The sequence below is a fragment of the Leucopleurus acutus genome, assembly GCF_964270905.1.
Source record: "Leucopleurus acutus genome assembly, chromosome: 8".
Lineage (NCBI taxonomy): Eukaryota > Metazoa > Chordata > Mammalia > Artiodactyla > Delphinidae > Leucopleurus > Leucopleurus acutus.
In genome coordinates this window covers 79420736-79445598 of record NC_139151.1, presented here as the reverse complement: position 1 = coordinate 79445598, position 24863 = coordinate 79420736, and the positions used below count along the sequence as shown (strand labels likewise).

The following is a 24863-nucleotide window of genomic DNA, read 5'->3' as shown; positions in this document are numbered from 1 at the left end:
TTTCCTTTTTTTTAAAAAAACAAAAAACTCTTGAAAAAAGAGAAAAAGGATATGTCTTGTTCCTTGAGCTTCTTAGTTATAATTTTGCTTAAAGCTGAGGGTCCTGTAAGTGAACTGTTGGAAAGCATACCATGGAGCAGTGGTTCTTAAAGACGGTGATCATCAGAATTACCTTTGAAACTTAAAAAAAAATACAGCTATCAGGTCCTAATCCCTGAGATTCGTGGGTTTGGACCAGAGCCTGGCCATATGTTATGTTTAGAAACTTCCACAGGTGGTTCAGGTGTGCAGGAGGTTTAAGAATTGCTGAACTAGAAACCAAATAAATGTAAAAAGACATCATTTACTTCATCGTCCAAATACGTGGATTTGAGCATGGTTAGAAGGGGTTTGCAGTCTTGTAAATAATCAGAAATTCAGAAGCTTTGAGGTCGGAGGCCTGTTGAAGATATTCTTCTGACTTGAAAGATCGTGCGTAACTGAAGGCTTCCATGTGAGAGCAGAAGGCCTGGCACAACATTCCTGGGCCCAAGCGTCGAATTGGATTCCAAGGCCACCACTTACTTACGAGGTCTAGGCCCTTGTACAAACTACTTCCAATCTCTGTGCCTCAACCTCCTAACAGGGTCATGGTAGGGATCAAGTGTGTTAATACATGTAAAGTCCTCAGGACAGTGCTTGGCATAGTAAATGCTTAATGAATTTCAGCCACTGTTGTTATTCCTGGCACTTTCCAGCCCTAAAAGAGTACCTTTTATGACTTATTGTCAAGACAATTAAAAACTGTATCAGCATGCTCCATGCCTAAATCTGCTTCACTTGGTACCAACGGTGACAAGACCAGAACTCTTTTGTTGTAATCTTTGGAGGCTAATTTGTTTACTCATTGACTTGCTCTTCCTTTCATCCATCTGAGTCCTACTCATTCTTTAAGACCCAGCTCGAATTTGACTTCCTCTAGAAAGACTTCTGCCCAAGAGAAACCTGTTCTATCTGGATTCCTGGGTCATCCATGGTCTCTATCTTACAATTTAATAGTTAATCATATAAGCAATAATTGCACAACTATTAAAACATTATTGGGTGTCTTCTCTGTATCAGATTCTCTGCTAGGAGCTGTGGATGTGATGTCTTAGTCGAGAAAAACATTCTAGAGTATCCTGCTTAGGATGCTTACAGCGTGTTCTACATTGAGCTGTAATCGTTGGCTCACGTGTCTAAACTGTTCTGCATCCCCTGCCCCTGTTCTGCATCCCCTGCCCCCTTTAACAGTGAAGTTCCAAAGGCAGGGATTCTCTCATTCATTTTGGTGTCCCCAGTATCTGTGCTCAGAGTATGTCTAATAAGTGAACAAAAAGTTAAAAAGTCAATTTTAGGAGAACACTAAGTCATAGTCATTCCAAGCAATAAGTTTGACAAGTTGATATCCAAACAAGGCCTTCACACATAACCCAGCCATGGAAAGATGGGCAACCTTTGTAGCTCTGGTGGGAGAAGAGGCCAAAATGTAGCTTTAAAAACATTTGTGGGTTTTTTTTTTTCCTCGTGGAATAAACATGGGCTACAACTTACTTTTCTTCACATGAGGAAATGACAGAAACATAGCCGGTTATGACCTTCAACTTCAATCAAGTGACCAGAGCTCTGCTTATGAAACATGAGCTTGTATCCTTGACACTGACATACACCTTGGAGGTGTTAACTCATTGTCCCTGTGTGCCTGTAAACATTTTTTTAAGAATTGTTTTTGATCTTGTGAATCTCTAACTAAATGATTAACCATGTGATATTGACCGTTTGGAGCGACATTGAAACACCTCCCTTGAAAGCTATTGACAGTTAGCTGGGAGTGTGCCCACCTCCACAATTGATTTTCTTGTTGTATTTGAAAATCAGTGAGGATTTAAACTCAGGATTCAGCCACTTGAAGAATCTATTAAGAGTTACCAGGTTAATTATTCCTGCTTTACATGAAGCTTCCTTGAAAATGATTTTCTTAAAGCAAAGCACATCTAAACTTGGTAAGTTCTTAATAACCTGTGCTGAATGAATAAATGAATCCTTAACTAAAACAGAGCATATTCTGATTCTTAATCAGAGTTAGTTTAAGCCTCTTGTGCAAAAGGAGACTCTGACTGGAAATAATATAGGATAGTAAGCCTCCTAGGGAAATTTCTGTAAGGAAGCATGGTCAACTGAACCATGAAGCTGAAAGTGAGAGGACATTGCATTTGACCCAAAGTGGCCTGGGAAATTCTTAGCAAGGTCCATCAAAGTCATTAAGTGGTGGTCTCAATGCATTGTACGGTTTAGACCACTTAGACCTAATTGGAACCAGGCACCTTGCACAAGGACCTTCCTTAACCGAAGTAGAAAGGAGTTCTTGGGCTTCCCTGGTGGCACAGTGGTTGAGAGTCTGCCTGCCGATGCAGGGGACACGGGTTCGTGCCCCGGTCCGGGAAGATGCCACATGCCGCGGAGCGGCTGGGCCTGTGAGCCATGGCTGCTGGGCCTGCGCGTCCAGAGCCTGTGCTCCACAACGGGAGAAGCCACGACGGTGAGAGGCCCGCGTACCGCAAAAAAAAAAAAAAGAAAAAAAGAAAGAAGTTCTTCGCTTTCTTCTGAGTTCCAAGAGACTTCTGGTTTCCAGACCAGGTGTCTAGATAGCAGTACCAAGTTAGGGCACCAACAGTGAACTTTCTCCTGTGGTTATTTCCTACCTCTTGGAATGGAATGTTTCACTTCAAGAAGGTGAGAGAAGCAACCTTTGGGTTTTCATGATGAGTTTAACATTGTGGTCCAGCTTTGACCATCCGTTTAAAGGAAGATCTGCTTTCCAGATGACCATAAATATGGAGAAGAGAAGGTTTTCTTTCTTTCTTTTTTTTGTTTGTTTTTTGAGAAGGTTTTTTTCCTTTTTGCCTTTTTAGAGAGTGTTTTTCTTACCATTTCTAAATTTGGGGTAAAAGGTGGTCTCCTAGGGAGCATTTTCAAAAGTGTTTGAAGTTTGCATTTTATTTTGGAGGAAGGTTGGAGGCCTGCCTATGTGTGACGGGCACATGGCTCCAACAACTACACTGCTCGCAAGGATAAGGGCCATCCTTTTGGATCATTCATTTGACATTGATCTTGCATCTGTATTCAGGTCTGTACCCTTTAAGTTTGCTCCATATATGTTTCCCTAATTTCCTGTTAAGACTTCTAGAATTTGCAGTATATTCAATTGCAGATGACCGCATATGGAGTCATTTAACCATATGTCTTAATCTTCAAAGTCTTTCTTTGTCAGCCTGCTCTTGTGTTCTGTTTACATTTAGATTCCATCTTTTGGGAGTTTTATTTCCTCCCCACCATCTAAGTGTCTCAGAGACTTTTGGGAATGGGTCTCGTTCTCCTTCTGTGTCTGGCCATGGTCACCCTCAGCTTGGTGTTGTGCTTTACAAAGGTTGTTTATAGGGTTGCCCTTTAGAGTGTATAGAGCCCTTTTCTACGTGTTGATGACCCTTGGCAGGATGCTGTGACAGGCAGGGTGAGAACTCTAATCCTCCTTCTGTCACAGAGCTGAGGCAGCAGAGTCCTTGAATTGGCTCACCCATGAAGGTTCACCCATGAATTTGCCCAATTTGTTGGTAAAAAAAATGGCCAGTTCTCAGCCATTTTATAGGGTCAACTTAATAGCAGGTGGGAAAGGCGGACCAGAACTCAGGTCTTCAGTCCCCAGCCCCAGAGACAGTCCTTTATATCCAAGTGTCCCACGTTAGATTGGTTTCCAGAGAAATGTCCCAGAAATTGAGATGGTTCCCCCAAAGACTTTTGGTTTTAGTCACCACCAGGACCTAGAACTGGTTAAATCTCTTGAGTGTCTGTTGCATCAGAGCAGTGTGGGAGATTCTTTGGTGCCAAAAGCAAAGCCACTAGGTTAAACATTTTTTTAATTGGTTATTTTTAATTTAAGTTTTTGATAGTTTATTTACATGATTCAAAAATCAAAATAGTATTAGAAAGTCTACGTTGAGCTCAACACCACTAATCATTAGAGAAATGCAAATCAAAACCACAATTAGGTATCACCTCACACCGGTCAGAATGGCCATGATCAAAAAATCTACAAACAGTAAATGCTGGAGAGGGTGTGGAAAAACGGGGACCCTCCTGCACTGTTGGTGGGAATGTGAATTGATACAGGCACTATGGAGAACAGTATGGAGGTTCCTTAAAAAACTAAAAATAGAACTGCCATATGACCCAGAAATCCCACTACTGGGCATATACCCTGAGAAAACCATAATTCAAAAAGAGACATGTACCACAGTGTTCACTGCAGCACTATTTACAATAACCAGGACATGGAAGCAACCTAAATGTCCATCGACAGATGAATAGGTAAAGAAGGTGTGGCACATATATAAAATGGAATATTACTCAGCCATAAAAAGGAACAAAATTGAGTTATTTGTAATGAGGTGGATAGACCTAGGGTGTGTCATACAGAGTGAAGTTAAGTCAGAAAGAAAAACTAATACCATATGCTAATGCACATATATGGAATCTAAAAAAAAACGGTACTGATGAACCTAGTGACAGGGCAGGAATAAAGATGCAGACATAGAGAACAGACTTGAGGACACAGAGGGGGGAGGGAAAGCTGGGACGAAGTGAGAGAGTAGCATGGACATATATACACTACCAAACGTAAAATAGATAGCTAGTGGGAAGCAGCGGCATAGCACAGGGAGATCAGCTTTATGCTTTGTGACCACCTAGAGGGGTGGGATAGGGAGGGTGGGAGGGAGACGCAAGAGGGAGGAGATATGGGGATACATGTATACATAGAGCTGATTCACTTTGCTGTACAGCAGAAACTAACACACCATTGTAAAGCAATTATACTCCGACAAAGATATATATTAAAAAAAAGAGGCTGCATTGAGAATTCCTGCCCCACCTGTGCCATGCCCACCTGTATCCCCACCCGACACATACCATCTGTGGGTGGTCGTTTGTATTCGTCTCATGTGAATACAGTGTGTTTTATGAAAATACAGTAAATATGAATATTATTATATTCCCCCAGTTTTAAAAGATAGTATGTATATGTATACATCTGCTGATTTGTATCTTGCTTTTATCACTTAGCAATATATTTCAGAGAGCTTTCCATTTCAGTGTATGGGAGCTAACTTGTTTACAGTTGCACAAATTCATTGTAAGTATGCACTATAGTTTATATACTTTCCTTTAGCTAGAAATGGGACTCCTTCTAGCATTTTTGCTATTCTATGCCTTGTTGCAATTAATAACCTTGTGTATGCATCATTTTGTACGTATGCACCTACCTATTGCCGTACATTTATTCTCAGAAGTGGAATTGCTGGATTAGCAGGAAAATTCATTTAAAATTTTGATAGGTATTGCCTTATTGTCCTGCAAAAAGCTCTTGAACTGTTTGTACACCCACCATCAGTAAATGAGAATGCCTGTTTCACTACAGCCTCACCAACAGAGTGCATGTCAGTCTGAAAGATGAGAAACGGGAGGCGACCTTCTAAGTGAGGTCTCAGTCTCTTCCGTGTCCCCTGGTTTGCAGTGGGAATACTGCCCAGTTCCGAGAGCTGGTGCCGGCATCAGTTCCAATGGAAATAATGCCTCACCATGGCGTGGGCTTACGCCAGCTCTAGTGACACACATGGAATGGACCCACATTGCCACTTGCAGAATTTCCTGCAGTGGAAAGTTGAGCATGCATTCATTATTCACCCAGCTAGCAATACTGGGTCTAAAGAGCACAACAGTGTTGACTGGACTAGAAAAGGAAATTGTTCCACTGCAGCGCCCTGCGTACCAGGCTTTCAATGCTTGTTTCCCAGCTGCTAACCTTATTTCTAGGGACTGAGTTCAAGAGAGAGATCCCAAATCACAGAGGAAGTCTTGCTACATTTGGAGCTTTCATACCCAAGGGGGTGCTCTTTTGAGAAATAATTTTGCACTTACCCCAACATTTGTAATTAAATAATTAGTGCTTTATAAGGTAAAGTAAAACTATGGGATACAATGTTGCCATATTGCTAGACTTCCCCATTAAAGTTGTCGGGTAGTTTTCTGCATGTTACAAATAGGGCATCCTGTGAGAACATAAGATTTATAGCCTAGATAACATCTCCACGTGTTGAAGACCATATATTACACATCATCCTCACACGACTCTGCCATTTCCACTGGTAAGATTGATTCTCCGTCTTATTCTTCTCTGAGGACAGTGTGCTCCGTTCAGAAAAAAACTCACTTTAATTCCACTGCACAGAGAAGCGTGCTAAATGAGCCTGGCCGAATGGTCATTCAATCCAAACGAACATTCTTCTCTTTCATAGAATTTTTGAAGGGGCCGCTTAAAAGAGGAAAACCAGGGCTTCCCTAGTGGCGCAGTGGTTGAGAGTCCACCGGCCGATGCAGGGGACACGGGTTCGTGCCCCGGTCCGGGAAGATCCCACATGCCGCGGAGCGGCTGGGCCCGTGAGCCATGGCCGCTGAGCCTGTGCGTCCGGAGCCTGTGCTCCGCAACAGGAGAGGCCACAACAGTGAGAGGCCTGCGTACCGCAAAAAAAAAAAAAAAAAAAAAAAAAAGGGAAAGCCACTCCTCTCTCCTATGTGGACTAGTTGCACTTGGGGAGTTAATTGATGACTGTATCTGCCCTACACAAGAAACACAAAATAATTCCTGGGCATAAGGGTGGACTGCCAGAAGCTAGCTGACACACCACTGACAAATGCAGATACACATTTTCTTTTGTTAATACCTGTCAAGGCTTCACAACAGGCATTTCCAGTTTTGTTGTCAGGCTCCTCGCAGCTGCTTCTTGAAGGCTGCTCTCTGCCGAGGGCTGACTGAGGCCAGAAGCGTGGTGTTCTTTTATGCTATCATCTAACCCACCACACACATTCAGGATGTCATCCCAGGGATATGTTCTGCATCAGCTCCGTGTAGCTGTGGGGTCCATTTTGCCTTAGTCGTTCACGCGGAGGGCCTCTGGCAGAGAACATGCGTGAGATCTGAGCTCCATCACCCTGTTCCTTTGGCTTTTTTGACTCAATGGCTTCTATTTGCACAGTCTGCTGCTCTGTCCATGCTGGGCCACCTGTTCTCCTGTCTTTGTGGTCCTAACTAGGTGTCTGAACTGCTCCCCAGGCATATATTTGACACTGTCTTGCCATACTTTTCACTCCCATCTCAGCCCCTCAGCTCTTTTCTTGAGTAACAGGGCAAACCTCATGGGTCAGAAGTGGGGTAACCTAGGCTACCAGGCTCCAGACTTGGAGGGGATTAGGTTGAGATACTGAAAAGAAAGGTTTTTATGTCAGAAGTTTTTTTTGGCTTTTTTTTTTTTTTTTAAGACACATGGGCACTTGGGTCTTGATTGAAATTACAGTAAGTCCCCTACGTACTGAAGAGTTCTGTTCTGAGAGTGCGTTCATAAGTCCAATTTGTTCGTAAGTCTAACAAAGTTAGCCTAGGTACCCAACTAACACAACCGGCTATCTAGTACTGTACTGTAATAGGTTTTAATACTTTTTACACAAAAAATACATAGAAAACAAACACAAAAAAATAAAACATTTTTAATCTTACAGCACAGTACCTTGAAAAGTACAGTAGTACAGTACAACAGCTGGCATACAGGGGCTGGCATCGAGTGAACAGGCAAGAAGAGAGTTACTGACTGGAGGAGGGAGAGGAGGTGGGAGATGGTAGAGCTGAGGGATCCTCAGCAATAGGAGGAGGGCAAGCTGCAATTTCACTCACGCCTGACACTGATGGCACAGGCTCTGGTTCCTCGCTGGATTCAATTCTATCTACCCTCTTGAAAAAACGATCCAGTGATGTCTGGGTAGTAGCTCTTCTTTTCTCACGATAGATGACACGGTAGCACTGGGTTGCGTTCTGAACGGCTGCTGCAACCTTCGTGTACTGTTCTACGTTCGGGTCCTGTGCCTCAAAAGCTAACAGTGCCTCCTCAGATAAAGAAAATCCCCTTGCCATTTCCTGAAGCATGAATCTCTTCGGTTCTTCAGTTCCTTCTTCTTCTTCTTGTCTCTCTTCGTCCTTTCTCTGGGCCTCCAATTCCATCAGGTCTTCATTAGTAAGTGCCTCGTGTTGCACAGCAACAGTCCTGTAAAGTACACAAAAGCACAACCACTTGTAGAGGGTGCATGCACGTGACAGTGTACGCCAGACACATCAACTAACTTATGTGATTGGACATGTGAATGCACGTTTGCATCTTTGAAAGTTCGCAACTTGAAGGTTCGTATGTAGGGGACTTACTGTATTCTTACTCAAGTGGAGTTGACACATATATTTGGCAGTTATAGTTCCTGGTCTGAAAAGCATGTGGTTTTGTTCCAGTGCCCGAAGAAATCTTCTCAGGGGAAAATGTCCTGCCATTTCAAACAAATTACCTTCCTGCAGAGTTTTGACACTCTGCCCTATTAAGTATGCATGTATGGTTGGTACCTTGAGGGAATAATTCAATATTGGGAAGAGGGTAGTGAAGAAGAAACATTAAGATGATGTTCAACCTCTGTGGAATTAGCATGTAAACAAACTACTTATCAGGAATGATCACATGCGGCTTTGCTTAAATAAATAAGCAGTTGGTGGAATAGACCTCCCTCAAAATATGACGCCACATTCACCTCTGACCCCATGTGGAAAGAAGCATGCAAGCTAGCCCAGGTTCAGATTTCCATTTCCACCACATGCCAGGCATATGGTCTTAGGCAATTTACAAAATCTCTCTGAGCCTCAGTTTTCTCAGCTGTAAACTGTCAATAATTAGGTTATTTACCTCATAGCTAGTAAATGTTAGCTGTTATTTTAAATCGCTTTTTAATATGAAGAGAAGTTTGATGTTACTTATTTAACCAGCTCCCTAGAGCATCCTCCAAAACTCACCCCCCCATATACACCACTACCAATACTGTATTTATTTATGGTACTATGTAGAAACACAGCCCTCATCCCCTTGTTTAGATTAAATGTTTTGATGTTAGAGTTTGCATGACTTCTGTAGGAATCAGTGTTGAGTGAAAAGGGTTGGAGCCAAACAAACGTTCTCACAGTCCTGATACGAAACCACAGAACTGAATGTTTCCGTATAGGTACATTCTATGATGTAGGTATTTTCTGACCAGCCATATGGATCTTTTGTCATCTGAGATGTTAATATTTTCCTTGTATTTTATAGTAGCTCTGGAGCACAGCCAGTTTCTGGAATAGGGTGCACCTGGCTCATTATGTACAGGGCCCAGAAACCGGCTTCCTTGTGCTGTTCAGATGAATGGTGACACACAGAAGAGTTGAGGGCTGGGGTAGGGCAGTGGGCGGGGGAACGCAATTAGTTTTGCTCCTGCATTAAGCTACAAATAATGAGCACTTTCCTGTGTTTTACAATAAGCAATTAAAAGAAATTACAGAGTTGGATGCAAAAATAACCTGAAGGACAACTCGATGTGTGGAACCGCCAGTTTTCTCCATGTGTGGAGAAGGTTAATCCTGGAGAATGCGCAGAACACTGCGTTGCTACAGAAAGGGTTGCGTGTCCACACATGTTTGGCCTCTACCCACACGCTTCTGTATGGTATGACTGTGCATCCCAGAAGAAGGGCTGTGGTGTGTGCCTTTGTGCTTCAGTGGAATTTAACAAAGCGATTCCTGAAAATGGTCTCATAAAGGTGAGCAACAGAACTGCTGGCCTTCTCTTGCTAATTTTATCTTTCCCCTAGTATTTCTTGGTAGTAGCTTTTAAAGGAATGTTATTCTTTTGATTCTAGAGGCAACTTATCCTCCGTTCAGGTTCTTCCCCCACCTGTTTTCACCTCTCTTGCTTTTTTAAAAATTAAAGTTCTGTGTTACTTCTGAGGATAGGGTCTAATCTAGAGAGAGGTCTCTTCATCAGGTGAGAATTACCCATCCCATTCTCTTTGTACCCCTTCTGACTTAATGACATTGAAGTCTTCCAGTTTGGGCCTAAGATGGGTCTAATTACGTACAGATATTCTTTCTTTATGGAAATTGCTCAGATAACTAATTGACCACAGGCATACATTGGCTATGGAAATTTTCAGGAGCACCATCTGTGGAAACACTGAGAAAGGTATACCTCTACCACAGCTTTGGGGTCCATTAAGAGTGTGTTTGTATGGGGACGGTGTCTGGTGGGTGTTGGCTCACAGCTGTCAGAATCCCCACGGCACCTCCTGGCAGGAACTCAAGAGTGTCCAGCAGCCCTCTGAAAGCAACCTGTCGATTTGACATTGCCGGTTCTGAAAAAAGAGACTGAAATAGGACAGACAGGTCTTAACTTTCTTCCTTTGCCTTTTTTTTTTTCCGATTGTAATTGTTCTGGCATATTCCCAGTCTCCACATTGTGGCCGACTTCTTAAAGGTGGATTTTCTTTATCCTCTGGTTTGAATTAGTGCATGTTCTCCCCTTAGGGACAAAGAATGCAGTTGTGTCACCCTTGCATTTTTTTTAGACAGAGCATGCTCCTTCCTGGATCCAGGAACTTGGAAGACCATGTTCTACTGTGCTTTCACAACAGCGCCTGTCAGTAGGTGCACCTTGTTTGTGATTTGGAGAGGCAGTCCCTTAGCTTTGTTGACATCTGTACTGGGTGGGGCTCAAGGTGGATACTGCCTGGGAAAATAGGGTTTTGTGGCATCTCAGCCTCACCTCATCCACCCATTTGCCAATGATGTAACAGCCACAATATCAGGGTTCCCAGTGTGAGTCACTTGCATTTGTACTGGTGAACTTGGTGACTTCTTGGGGTTTGGTAACTAGCCATCTTTTTTAGTCCTTTGTAAAAAGCCTAAAGAGTGGACCAGTCTCTAGCAGTTCTGTTTATGAAATTACCCTACCCCATCGACTCCCTGATAATGTTGTTCAACTCAAAGTTTTTACTTTTCTTTGGAAATCTAACATTTTTTTAAAACCATTTTGGGTGCTTCAGTCTTGAAGCAAGTGATCCCAGATGTTGGAACTCAACTGAGAAATTGGGTTGCTGCTGGCTACCTTATTGAAATAGAGGCAGATTTGGGTTGGAGAGGGGATTTTGATGCTTGGTACGTACGCTAATATACTTTAGGGTTTGGTTGTTTGCTGCTGTTGTTGTTTTTTGTTTGTTTTGTCTTGTTTTTGTTTTTGTTTCTTTTGGGTGTGCCGTGGGGCTTGCAGGATCTTAGTTCCCCGACCAGGGATCGAATCCGGGTCCTCAGCAGTGAAAGCGTGGAGTCCTAACCTCTGGACCACCAGGGAATTTCCCCATTGCTGTTTTATTTTGTGAGTTTTTTGTTTTCTGTTTTAACTTCATAGTACTTGGTAGGAGGTAGCTCGATCTGTTAGTTTTAGGACAAGAAATCTCCATTAAGTGGGTGAGTCAGTTCTTTCTGCCTCTGTTTCACCATTTCACAACAGAAAGAACTCAGGAGGATCAGAGACATCCGGCTGAAAGTAATATTAATGTGCCTGGAAATCTACTCGCTGCTCTAACTGATCACATCATTTCCAGTATCATTCTGATCAAGTGAGTGATGTTAGGGTTCTAATGATCAGGGAGGCCAGTTATGCTTGTACTTGCCTTGTAGCATTGAGATAAAATTTAGTGTTTGAGTGGAAGTCCAGATTTAGATCAGTAGTACTCTATAAATTCTCATTCAGCCTGTCACGTTTATAGGTAATCCTGCACTTTATGGTATGAACACAACAGTGGAAAAGCCAGTTGACATAAAGGGAACCCAGATTTTACTTAACATTTCAAAAGCAGAACTATTTTGCTGCATAATAAATGTCCCAATAAAGCAAGTTGAACCAAGGAGGTTACTTAAGTTGATGTTAACCCTGCCGTTTCCGTGTCTTAAGTAGACACCGCTTTTTAATTGAATGTTAACCGCCATTTGGTTTTATCACTTAGTCCGGTGCTTCTGAACTTTATTAAGTATATGAATGACCTTGAAGTTTATGAGTCTTGTTGAAATGCAGATTCTGATTGAGTGGATGCTGTGATGGTTTGGAGGAGGGGAAGCTGAGATTCTGCTTTTCTTATTAGCTCCCAGGTTTTGCTAATGCTGCTGGCCCATGGATCCCACTTTGAGAAGCAAGGCTTCATTTAATTTCCACCCATGGACATTTATCCCATACCTACATTTCCTAAAACTTGTTTCAGGCTCCACAAGTTTCTCCTTCTGTTGTAGTATTCTTAGTAACAAATTGGAATTGCATTAATACACTTAATTTATAGATGTAACACTCAAAAAATTATCTGAAGTTGGAGATTTAGGTTGCATGAAATGAATTTTGTACTTCAATTTTTTCTATAAATTCAAAGTCCATATGTTTAAATGTAACTTAAATGCCTGTGTTACAATGATGTTTATATCTCCTTATTTACTATTTCCAGAGTCATTTTCCCTTTACAGGAAATTTTTCCCCATGATTTCACAGGACTTGTAGAGCTCAACACCTAGCATTAAATGTGATGGATACTTGATAATTTTTTCAGGCCCTTCCTTACGCAGTGGGTCACTGAAACTTCACAGAACCAGGTAGACAGTGTCTTCTTAGTTAATGTTACTGTCTACCCTGTGTGGAAATTTAATAAATAATACCTTGCTTTTTGGCAATTTAATAGTCAGAACATTGTTAAATATGAACTTCAGCTCATTATGACAAACTCCACCTGAAATTCTAAAGGAAACAGAATCCTAATTAAAGAGGTTAGGCTTTTTAATTGAATGTTAACTGCCATTTCGTTCTTGTAATCTAACAACTGGCAGTTTAAAACAATACTTTAAAAAGCATTTTTAGACAGTCTCCTTATTTGATGGGCAAGTGACCTGTGTATGCTTGAGACTTCTTTAGGAGGGACTAGAGATGTACACTGTTGGGGCAGTATTTCTCTGTGTAGAGGAGGTGGAGGAAGGGGGCAGAGTATGGATAAATGGATAAGACTGCCAGCTCTGGGTGCCTCTGGCTTTCTGGAATGCTGCCTTGGTTCCCGTAGAACAGCAGGTTTCCCAGAGCAGTAATGATGGAAGCACTTGTAGACCTTTGCGTGGTGGCAGCTGTGCCTGGGGTTGGAATGCCAGGTGGAGTGTGTTCTTTGCCCAGGCCTGGTCCTTGTGCCAGGCATTCCCTATCTCTTATTCCAAAATTCATTCCATCATTATAGCTCACTTTTAAGACTTACTGCTCTTACTTTCATTGCACCTCCCTAAATACTAGGCAAATATTACCATTACAGAGGGGAACTGAGTCATTTAATGTGTGTGGGAACCTAGTTTGTGCAAGGTACTGTACAAACTGTGGTAATTCAGAGAATGCCCAATCCCTCTCCTAATGGAGATTACGGTCTGGTTTTACTCCTGGATAAGGTAGGTCTCCAACCAATAGAAAAAATCCTTTTTCAGAAATGCGGTGGGGGGGCGGGAATAGAAGGAGTGAATAGAGGGCCAGAGCTATAGGGCTTTCTATCAAAGATGTATGTAATGTGGTCTATCAAATTTATGATTCAGGGAAATACACCTTTTTTTCATGGTACTTGCATGTATGTGTCACTCCAGGTTTGAACTAAGAACCAGCAATTTCTCTGGCGTTCTTAGGCTAAGTAATGTATCCACGTGTCACTCAACACCATGAGCGCACTCAGGGATCAGAGAGTAGTAGGAAGGACTGTGTTTTATAAGAAGTGTAATCAGATACTCTTGGACATAAACTGTGTTGTGGTTAAAAACTACATTTTTAAAGGAACTTCCTTCAAAGCTTTGGAACATATGCATTATCAGGTATCATTTACTAAAATATTTGTCAGTTTCAGTTGATTGGTCTTTCAGGTGAGGAGGCGAGCATCTGTAACGATCATGAGCTTTTTTTCCCTCCGTTGTATTTGTGGATTCCAACTACCCATTATTTTCTTTGAGGGATGTGAAGTGTTTCTCTTTTAAGTCTTCTTGGCTAAACAATATATACCTAATGGGAAAACAATACAGAAATAATGCAGAGGGATGGAAGAAACTAGTCCCTGTAGGTGAAGGCCTAGTTTTCCTTTGGAATCCGAGGTTCTAACCTTGTTCTTTCAGGGGAACCAGGGGAAGTGGATGAGTTGATTAAAAACTTTGGTCCTCTTTCCTCCTGCATGACATGGGGATAATTATAGTTACCTGCACCTCTAGGGGCCTATGAGTCTTAATTAATATTTGCAAAGCGTTTGGAGATCTTTGAATTAAAAGTGCTGAGCAGTAGAATCCAAGTTCGGTGTAATCATAATTGGAATGAGAGTTTATATGGCCGCCTTCCCTCCACCTCCCTCCGTTCTGTTCCTTTGGCCCAGACAGACACGGCTCATGGTTACCACCCAGCTCTGCACACGTCTCTCTAAACCCTTTGCTTTTGGCAACTTAATTAAGCCTAAAAATACATACATACGCACATACATACATACATAGAATAAGTTAAAAATTATGTCCAGGCCCCTTAACCCCAACGCCACACTTACGTAACTCCTTAGTATCTACTTTCAAAGCTCAACAGCCACTAAGAATAAAGTCAATTAATTGACGTGTCTCTTCCAATGTATCATTCTTTCAGGTTCTCCTACACATTGTGATAAACTGGGCTTCCTGAAGCATTCCTCCCACTCAGAAACTCTAGTTGATTCTTCCGTGCTTGTACAGCAGGGTCCAGACTCTTCAGCATCACCCTCAGAGCCTTTCAAAACTTAACAATCATTCACTCTTATTCCTCACTACTCTTCTGTCCAGAAATGTACTCCGTGCCTTTAACCAAGCTGCCGTCCATCCACTGGGGTCTTTTCTGGATACATTAAAATCCTTTCTATCCTTTGCTATGGTCTTCACAAAGCATTCTTCTTTCTCTAAGTGGAAGTAGCCTCTTTCTCTTTATAGAATTGTACCTATACTTTTCTGGGTCATTTCTACCTTTATATTTTAGTTACTTTACATATATGTCCTACCTCCCTCCTAGACTGGAAGGCTTGAAAACAGATCCATGTCTGATGAATGAACAACCAAAAATAAGCCTAGACTTGCAAGATTTCATTAAATTGGGCTCTTAATAGATTTTTGCATCAGGTATGTTAGGAATTAAATATTAATTGATAATTTTGCCAACATTAGCATTATCCCTGTTGCTTATAGGACTGTCTAACGTGAGCAACTATATCTTTAAACTGTGTTTCCTTTGACTACATGCTCATAGACAAAACCCAAAGGGACTGGGAAAAAACAAAGCCTTGTATTTTTCCGCCTGTATGCCCAGATTATCCATATTATTGTTTGGTTCCCCTTCTTAGCTCTGGCCATGGAAACTTGGCTCTAACATGCCTAAATTTTTGCAAAGCTTGCTTTTAGAGGAGGACTGAATTGTCTGAAATTCCATCTGCTGAAGCAATCAAGCCATAAAGTTGAAGGGTCTTGAAGGTCAGAATATCATCTTAATGGCGCTGCCTTTAGAAAGTTGGGCTCTAAGATACACACAACTGCAGAAAACTGTGTCCATACTTTATAAGCTGCTTCTTTGACCACCGTTCATAGCATCACTTCTCTCCTCCCTGTGGTTAAATATTTTAAATTAAAAAATATATATATTTAGAACATGGCCTGATGGTAAAAATGTGGACAGTGAGACGGGGAACCTTTTAGCTTTATGATATCTGAACAGTAATTGTCTCATCTGTATAATGTGGATAATAATACCTGTCCTATCTCCTTGTGGCAATCAAATTAGACGATGCTTGTGAATGTTCTGCAGTCTTTTAGACAAATATAAGTTATTACTACAGCCTGCTGTCATGGATATTCATTTGGTTGAATGTTTAAGACTTGTGAGTCATGCTTAAAAGTAAACCTTATTTCTATTTCGTTGATTGTCTTTTTAGCTCTGTGCACTATATTTAATTTTTTGAGAATGGGGCTAAAAACAACCTTCCTAGCATTTTATACATGTGGTTGAGTTGATTGTTGTAAGGCTTGGAACAGAATTAACAGCAGTGAATTTTGTAATGTATAAATAGATATATAGACTAACAAGCTACTTAGCAATTTTGCATAGCCTCTTTATCTCTTGTGTAACACTCACCTAAAGAAACTGTCATATAAGAAAATTGTCATGGAGGTTCTTAACCTTTCCTGATTTCCTAATACAGTGTATAAAATTACTCATTGAAGAGGTAAATAGGACAAAGAACATTAAAAGACTGAAAGTTCCAAATTTTGCTATTATTATTATTACTTCCCCCTTTCCAAGTCTTCTATTAGAAACAGAGCAACAAAGGAAGTAGTAGGGGCAGTTAGTATGTTGTAGTGTTATTTGCTTTTAAAAAATTATTACTCAAGGTAAGTTATACCCTATTAGAGAAACTCAAGCGAGTCCTCATGGCTGATAATTACCATCTATCAAATACTTTAGAGCTTGTAATTTGGGTTTAGTACAGCCTGTACTTGACCTAATAATTTCAGTGAGTTCACTGGTGCTTGCCATATGGAAAGGCTTCCTGTGAAAATGATATCAGCACTGTTTTCTCATGGTTTAATAAACCCATCAGTAAGTTTTGACTGAGTCTACGACTACATTATTCTGTGTTAAGCATTATGGGGGAATCACCCATGATCCAGAGAGCTTATCATCCACTTGAAGACTGACCATAATTAGCAAGCACTGTTACCAGTTAACCAGTGAGTAGGGAATGAGGTACATGTTATGTGGAATTTTAGAGGCGAAGGAGGGCAGTGTGCGCTGGAGTAGTTTAAAGAAGGTGGCATGTGTGATTTGATGGTTGAACTGGGTCATGAAGGATAAGCAAGATTTAGTCAGATAGAGAAAAGAGAATTTTCCAGAAGAAAGGAACACGTCACTTACAGGCACTGATACATTTGGGGCTCCAAGGACTCTGGCCTGCTCAGAGGAGAGAGGTGATGAAGCACTGAGTTGACATGAGAAAGTTAGCTAAGTAAGGTGACGCCAGATTTTGAAGGGTGTTGAATACCGGGCAAAAGAGGTTAGATTTGATCTGCTGGAATAAAAAAGTCATTGCAAGTCTTTGTATAGGAGCATAAGATGAGAGGTTAGTCAGGTCATCAGAGTTAAATGGAGCAGAAAGGATGTCATATACATTGGGCGGGGGGGCGTGGGGAGGTGGGTAGCGCTGGGGGCATTGTAGTCAAAATGAGATGGCAAGGGCTGAGCCGAGACAGTGGCAGTGGAATGGAGAAACAGGATGGACAGGAGAAGTATTTTAAAGGAAAAATGAGCAGGACTTCTTCACTGACTGGATTTAAAAGCTCTACAAGAAATACATTGGCAGAATTGATTCCAAGATTTCTATCCTGCAGCCTGGGTGGTCCAAAGTATCAAGAAACCATTGTCAAGGGTAAGCTGAGACAAAGCGAGAGAGAGGCATGGACATATATACACTACCAAACGTAAGGTAGATAGCTAGTGGGAAGCAGCCGCATAGCACAGGGAGATCAGTTCGGTGCTTTGTGACCACCTGGAGGGGTGGGATAGGGAGGGTGGGAGGGAGGGAGACGCAAGAGGGAAGAGATATGGGAACATATGTATATGTATAACTGATTCACTTTGTTATAAAGCAGAAACTAACACACCATTGTAAAGCAATTATACTCCAATAAAGATGTAAAAAAAAAAAAGAAACCGTTGTCAGAAACAGAAAAGTTAGGAAGTGACATTGTTCCAACAAAAAGTATTGGCCTTATAAACCAGTAGGCAGTTAGCACTGTAGAAAGTCACTCAGTTGGGTGGGGCCGTGGCTTGGGGTTGGGCTTTATCACCAGGTAGTTTAATTACTGAATGTCTGCAGATGTTCTGCTTTGAGGGATGCCCATGTTTGGGCTTCAGGATGAAAGCCAAGTAATATTTACTCAGATGCCATTTGTTCCTTTGAAAAATTTGCTTGTGGAACTGATGAGAAAATGATACTTAAAGTGCTAACTATTTTTATAACCGAAAAGTTATTAATAGAAAGATAAATGCGACAAGTGAAAAGCAGTAACTTTACAGGGTCAACTTCTTTAAGTCCAAGTATAGAAAAAAGGATCATTAAAAGACTCATTACTATGATAATAATAAAATAATTTTCCCACTCTGTAGTTTAAGATGCCTCAGTGCCTTGGGCCATTTTAAGCAGTGAGTGTGGGCACTTAGTAAATACTTACTAAACTTTTTCATTAATTCAAAGCTTCACATTTTCTTATTCATTTTTTTAACATCTCTGAAACTGGGTTACAGTTGATGTCATTTTATTGTCGTTGGCTATGTAGCAGTTGCAACATAGTTGTCATCGCCTTAACCGATTTATTTTGCTTAATTTTCTTTTTTACATATGCACAGAAGTTATCTATGATAAAATATGTCCAAATAAGTCTAAAAGAACTCTTTTCCATTCTAAGCGGTAAAGAAAGCAATAGTTTAACTGGCTGCGTTTTTTATATCCTAGTGGTACCTAAAATGGTGTACTTCAGAAGGATAGTATCTTAGATTTCATGAAGTATGGTATTAAAAGATAGTTAATCACAGCAACTGTCTACCAGTGTGATAGAGGGGAGGAGTAAAATATTCTAAATTTGACTTTTTTCATCGGCCTGCATTTAAGGTGCCCCTTGGGTTGTTTTAATTTGGACCGGAAACACTAGGAGAAAGGATTTTCATTCAGTGGTGTAAATACAGCTGCCAGGAATAGAAATCTCCTTGGAGGATCCATTTCTTTGATGGTGTGGAATCCAGAACCTTCACAAAAGTTCAGGTATTAGCAGACTGGATATCTGTGTTTTATTCAAACCAGTGTGTCCTCCTAATCTGAGACTGTGTACTCCAAGCAGTTCTGAGCATGCTTGCTACTCATGCAGAAGCAAGAGTGAATCTGCAAGGAAGTTGGTTGGTGTCTGGGAATGGTAATGAAGTCTTGTAGTAGTAGAAAATGGGATCTCTGATAAAATTGGAGGACGGAAACATTGGGTTCTCGCTCCCAGAGTTTCAGCTCTTTCTGCAGTATGACCTACTGACTGGAGGAGGTAGGTTACCTTCCTGGCAAGTGACACCTCATGGACAGCAAAGCACTTCCCTTTCCAACTGGCACAGCGTAACAGCTGTGGCATGTGCGTGTCTTTTTGTAAGCCCTTGCTCCAGAACCCAGAAGTAGGAATAAAGTTAGAGTGTTGGGCTCGGGCGGGGGAATGCTTCTCATTGCTACTCAGGGACGCGATGCCTCAGGTAAGTGATCCTCAAGTCCTTCACCGTCCGACGGGAACCTTGTGTCTGTAGGTATGTTTTCACCTCGCTCTTCACTCATTCTAATTGGCTTCCCAGAGCATGCTTGTAGATGGAGAGCCAAATTTAGAGTATAGCTACTCTCTGGCAAACAGGAAAAGATTAATTTTGTAGTGTGCTGTTAAGGGACTTCCCAGAAACCTTCAAAAGCCCAGAAAGAAGCACCAGCTCAGCTGCCTGTACCAAAATGTGCACAGTGCCGCCCGGCTTTTTAAAGGTACGATCGACTCAGAGCTCGCGCACACACGTGCACACAGGTCACGTTCCAATAAAAAGAGAGGCTGAACTCTCTTAGATGAGTCTGCACAAGAGCCAGAAAAGCCGAGGGGTGAGGGGCTGAGGGAGTTAGTGGAGATACACGTCGATGCGCATGTGGCAGGCACTTGAAATTGCCTTCGAGCTTTTTGATGCCACCTTCTTCGGTTCTCTCTTTTTTCCGGTACGTGGGCCTCTCACTGTTGTGGCCTCTCCCGTTGCGGAGCACAGGCTCCGGACGCGCGGGCTTAGCGGCCATGGCCCACGGGCCCAGCCGCTCCGCGGCACGTGGGATCTTCCCGGACCGGGGCACGAACCCGTGTCCCCTGCATCGGCAGGCGGACTCCCAACAACTGCGCCACCAGGGAAGCCCCAGTTCTCTCTCAGGCAGACACGTTGCTTTCATGATATCAGCCCCAGGCAGAGACGCGTCATTAAAATCAACGTGTAGAAAATGATTTCTGTTTGGGAACGAGCAAAGCTTATTTTCGTTACGAACACCCAAGGTGTAGTAGAAAAACACTGAAGCTGGACTTGGGAGCCCCGAGTTCTAATAGAAACTTTCTTCGTGACGGGAGGCAAGTCCTCCATGGCCTTTGGTTTTCTTATCGGTAGAACTGGATGATCTGACGAAATGATCTTTCTCCTTTGTTTTTCTTTGTTTGTTGGTTGGTTTTTGGCTGCACCGCATGGCTTGCCGGATCTCAGTTCCCTGACCAGGGATCACACCTGGGCCAGAGCGGTGAAAGTGCTGAATCCTAACCGCTAGACCACCAAGGAACTCCCTCCTTTCTTCTAATGGATTATCTCCATGGGAGGAAAGAGTCAATGTGGATCCTCCTTGTAGCTCCCTGACTTGTTTTGTTGTTCATGCCTGGATAGCCCCTAGCTAGAAAGGCCCCCTCAGACCCCACAAGCCACTACTGGTCCTGTCACACGTTCCTGCCATAGGGCCACGTTGCTGGCTTGAGGGAAAAAAAAAGATTACTATTACCCTCGCCGTTGTTGCTTGGTAACATTTCTGCTGTTGTGTTTCCTGTGACAGCCCGAGCAGAGATCATTAAAAATTAAACTTACAGAGCTGCTCAAGTGGGAGGAAAGAGGCAAACTCGAAGCCACAGTTTCTTTTCACTTGCTCAGGAGCCACCTAATCTCGGGTTTACATGGTAAACCTTGGGGCCAAGGCTGCACAGCTCTGGTTTATATTAAGGCCCATCGAGCACACTACTGACATTAACCTGTGTCTGGTGCAGCTGGAGTTTATCACCAATACAGCAGAAACCTTGACCCTGCAGAATGGCCTGGAATTACAATCAGATGGCTGCTTTGTATCCCAGCAAAAGAAAGCCCTAAACAGTCTTGTGTCCTGTTTCTGCTTTCTCCCTACAGTTCCACCAGGTGAGAAGAGTGATGACCATCCTTTTCCTTACTATGGTTATTTCATACTTCAGTTGCATGAAGGCTGCCCCCATGAAAGAAGCCAACGTCCGAGGACAAGGCAGCTTGGCCTACCCAGGTATGCGGACCCATGGGACTCTGGAGAGCGTGAATGGGCCCAAGGCGGGTTCAAGAGGCCTGACGTCATCGTTGGCTGACACCGTTGAACACGTGATCGAAGAGCTCTTGGACGAGGACCAGAAAGTTCGGCCCAGTGAGGAAAACAATAAGGACGCGGACATGTACACGTCCCGCGTGATGCTCAGCAGTCAAGTGCCTTTGGAGCCTCCTCTCCTCTTCCTGCTCGAGGAATACAAAAATTACCTGGATGCCGCAAACATGTCCATGAGGGTCCGGCGCCACTCGGACCCTGCCCGCCGCGGGGAGCTGAGCGTGTGCGACAGCATCAGCGAGTGGGTGACGGCGGCGGATAAAAAGACTGCAGTGGACATGTCAGGCGGGACAGTCACGGTCCTCGAAAAAGTCCCCGTCTCGAAAGGCCAACTGAAGCAGTACTTCTACGAGACCAAGTGCAATCCCATGGGTTACACAAAGGAGGGCTGCAGGGGCATAGACAAGAGGCATTGGAACTCCCAGTGCCGAACTACCCAGTCGTACGTTCGGGCCCTCACCATGGATAGCAAAAAGCGCATTGGCTGGCGGTTCATACGGATAGACACTTCCTGTGTATGTACATTGACCATTAAGAGGGGAAGATAGTGGCTTTATGTTGTATAGATTATATTGAGACAAAAATGATCTATTTGTATATATACATAACAGGGTAAATTATTCAGTTAAGAAAAAAATAATTTTATGAACTGCATGTATAAATGAAGTTTATACAGTACAGTGGTTCTACGATCTATTTATTGGACATTTCCATGACCAGAAGGGAAACAGTCATTTTTTGCGCACAACTTTAAAAAAGTCTGCATTACATTCCTCGATAATGTTGTGGTTTGTTGCCGTTGCCAAGAATTGAAAAACGTTAAAAAAAAAAAAAGTTTAAAAAATACTACTAATAAATTGCATGCTGCTTTAATTGTGAATTGATAACAAACTGTCCTCTTTCAGAAAACAAACAAAAAAAGAAAGAAAGAAAAAAAAAAGCCTAACAAAAATTTGAACCAAAACATTCCGTTTACATTTTAGACAGTAAGTATCTTCGTTCTTGTTAGTACTCTATCTGTTTTACTGCTTTTAACTTCTGATAGCGTTGGAATTAAAACAATGTCAAGGTGCTGTTGTCATCGCTTTACTGGCTTAGGGGATGGGGGATGGGAGGGGTATATTTTTGTTTGTTTTGTGTTTTTTTTTTTGTTTTGTTTTGTTTTGTTTTTTTAGTTCCCACAGGGTGTAGGAATGGGGAAAGAATTCCTTCCATCTAGAGTCTGGTTGATAAAAGATTCATTTGTATGTTGCAGAGATGTCGGCAGTATCAATCAGATGACTGGAAAGTGAATAAAAATTAAGGCAAACGAATGACGTGCTCACTCCACTTCCCGTGACGCACCGCTTAGGCGCCTGCTCACCCTCTGGGCCTTGGTCGGGGGAAGATTCTTTGGTTGGAAAGATCTCCATTTACTCTGAGCACATTCTTTCCCCCCCACCCCCTCTGGTCCCCTCCTTGTTTTGTTTTCTCGAAGGGAGAAAAATCAGTTGCGCGCTCTGAAATATTTTACAACTGCTGCAAATGAGTAGACATGTTTTGTCACATCGTGGCACTCATATAAGCATGGAGAACAGTGATTTCTTTCTTTCTTTCTTTTTTTTTTAGATGAAAGAAAAACAAAAAATAATTCAAAAATAAAAATTCTTTTAGATGAGGGGTAAACATTTGGGTCAATCATTGTAAGGCTTAAAAAAAAAATCATGGAAAGGCATATAACTGTCTTGCAAGCAAAAGGTAGAGTTCTGTACAGACCCAGAAACACCTAGATCAGAGCAGGAGTCCACACTGCCAGTGAAATGAGACTGAACAGCCTTCTGGAGGCTGTGTGGAGCTGACCTATCATTTCCAGGTGGTGCAGAAGGAATTTCTGAGCGGCCATGCTGAGGTCTAGGTGGGGTGGAGCAGGGTACTTGAGACATTCCAGAAGGGAGACCTCTGAAGGACCCTTCAGGGGTGGCTCTGGAATGACACGCGTCAAGTTGCTTGGACCTCGCGCTTTAAGTGCCTACATTATCTAACCGTGCTAAGAGGTTCTCGCTGGAGGACCGCGCGCTCAAGCCGATTTACACCCTCCACCTCTGAGTAATTTTGCATAAAGCTGGATTAGCCTGGAACATTTTTGGAACTACACGATGGCAGTGTGATCATGGAATGGATTCGATGAGATGGGAGATGTTTGTTACATGAGCACTTATTGCTTTGAAATTAGACTTGAGGAAACCAGGGTTTGTCTTTTGAGAACTTTTGGTAAAGGGGAAGGGAACAGGAAAAGGCCCCAAAACTCAGGTTGGATGACCATGGCTACCAATAGAAAATCTTGTCCAGAGACAAGACTTTGGGATGGTGTCTGCCCATCCAGGACACTAAAGGCTTGAAGGCGCTATGCTCGGTGGAAGAGGCCAGGACAGAGCTGACAAAGTTTTGCTCCCCGGTAAAGGCTGCAGCCACCTCGTGACCATCCTGTCTGTTCATGGAGAGGGTCCCTGCCTTAACTCTGCAATCTTGGGTTAGGAGAAGTCGAGTTGGGAGCCTGAAATAGTGGTCCTAGGTAAAATGGATTCCAGTGGAAATTAGTGCCCATTTAGCCCATCGTGTAAACCTGAAAATGTCCTGGACCGGGTCCTTGAGTATCAGAAAGCCTCAGGAAACTTGCTGCATCTTAGTAGGGTGAGGGATAAGCAAAAGAGGCTGTCCATCATGACCCAGGGAATGAAGATACCATCAGCAAATAATGTCTACTTGTTCAGTCTTGCATTTAGAACGAGGCTATCTTTTACGGTACCATCCTGAATACCTGTCTTTAAAAGAAGGAATAACTTATGTAGTATAGGTTTGTTTTGTGCTGTTTGAAACTACTATCTTTGTAATTATCTTTAACATGTAATGAATACTCGGAATATCTGCTGTCTGATCAATTTTCACAGCCTCCTTTCAAGGGACAAAATTCTAAAACAAAACAAAAAAGTCCCCATCACAGTCTCGAAGTGTACTGTAAAGGCCGGATCTCTTAAGTGGCCGAGTAGGAGGCATTCAGCACTCATGTGGTCGGTGGCAGTCTCTTATTCAATAAGCTACATCACAGTCACATGCTCGGTGGTTTACGTTGACTTAAGGTTGATTTTGTTAAAATCTTTCTCTGTTGCTGTTCATTTTTGTTCCATTTTGTTTGGTTTTGTTTTTTTAAAGTCTTGCTGTGGTCTCTTTGTGGCAGAAGTGTTTCATGCATGGCAGCAGGTCTGTTGCTTTTTTCTGGTGATTCCCATTGACAATGTAAATGTCTGTGGCCTTGTTCTCTCTATGGTAAAGATATTATTCACCATGTAAAACAAACAAAAAATATTTATTGTATTTTAGTATATTTATATAATTATGTTCTTGAAAAAATTGGCATTAAAACTTAATCGCATCAGAAGCCTATTGTAAATACAAGTTCTATTTAAGTGTACTAATTAACATATAATATATGTTTTAAATATAGAATTTTTAATGTTTTTAAATATATTTTCAAAGTACGTAAAATCTGGGGGTTCTGGGTTTTATTCTCTTCACTGTAAAACAAACATGACAACGTGTTTTGTTATAAATACGTGTGTTCCTTGCTTTAAGACCAACCTGACTAGTTTTAGCAATTGCACAGC

General features: G+C 42.2%; 1 protein-coding gene across 2 annotated transcripts in view; it reads left to right on the top strand.

Moving 5' to 3' along the window:
* BDNF (brain derived neurotrophic factor) overlaps positions 1-22935 on the top strand; it is a gene marked incomplete at its 5' end in the record, with an annotated part of 35756 nt that extends 12821 nt beyond the window's left edge. For both annotated transcript variants that reach the window (XM_082843995.1, XM_082843996.1), the window contains one exon: positions 21003-22935. In XM_082843995.1, coding sequence (XP_082700121.1) covers positions 21003-21770 — 768 coding nt within the window. In that variant the 3' untranslated portion in view covers positions 21771-22935. The remainder of the gene's footprint in view (positions 1-21002) is intronic.
* Positions 22936-24863: the final 1928 nt, after the last annotated feature.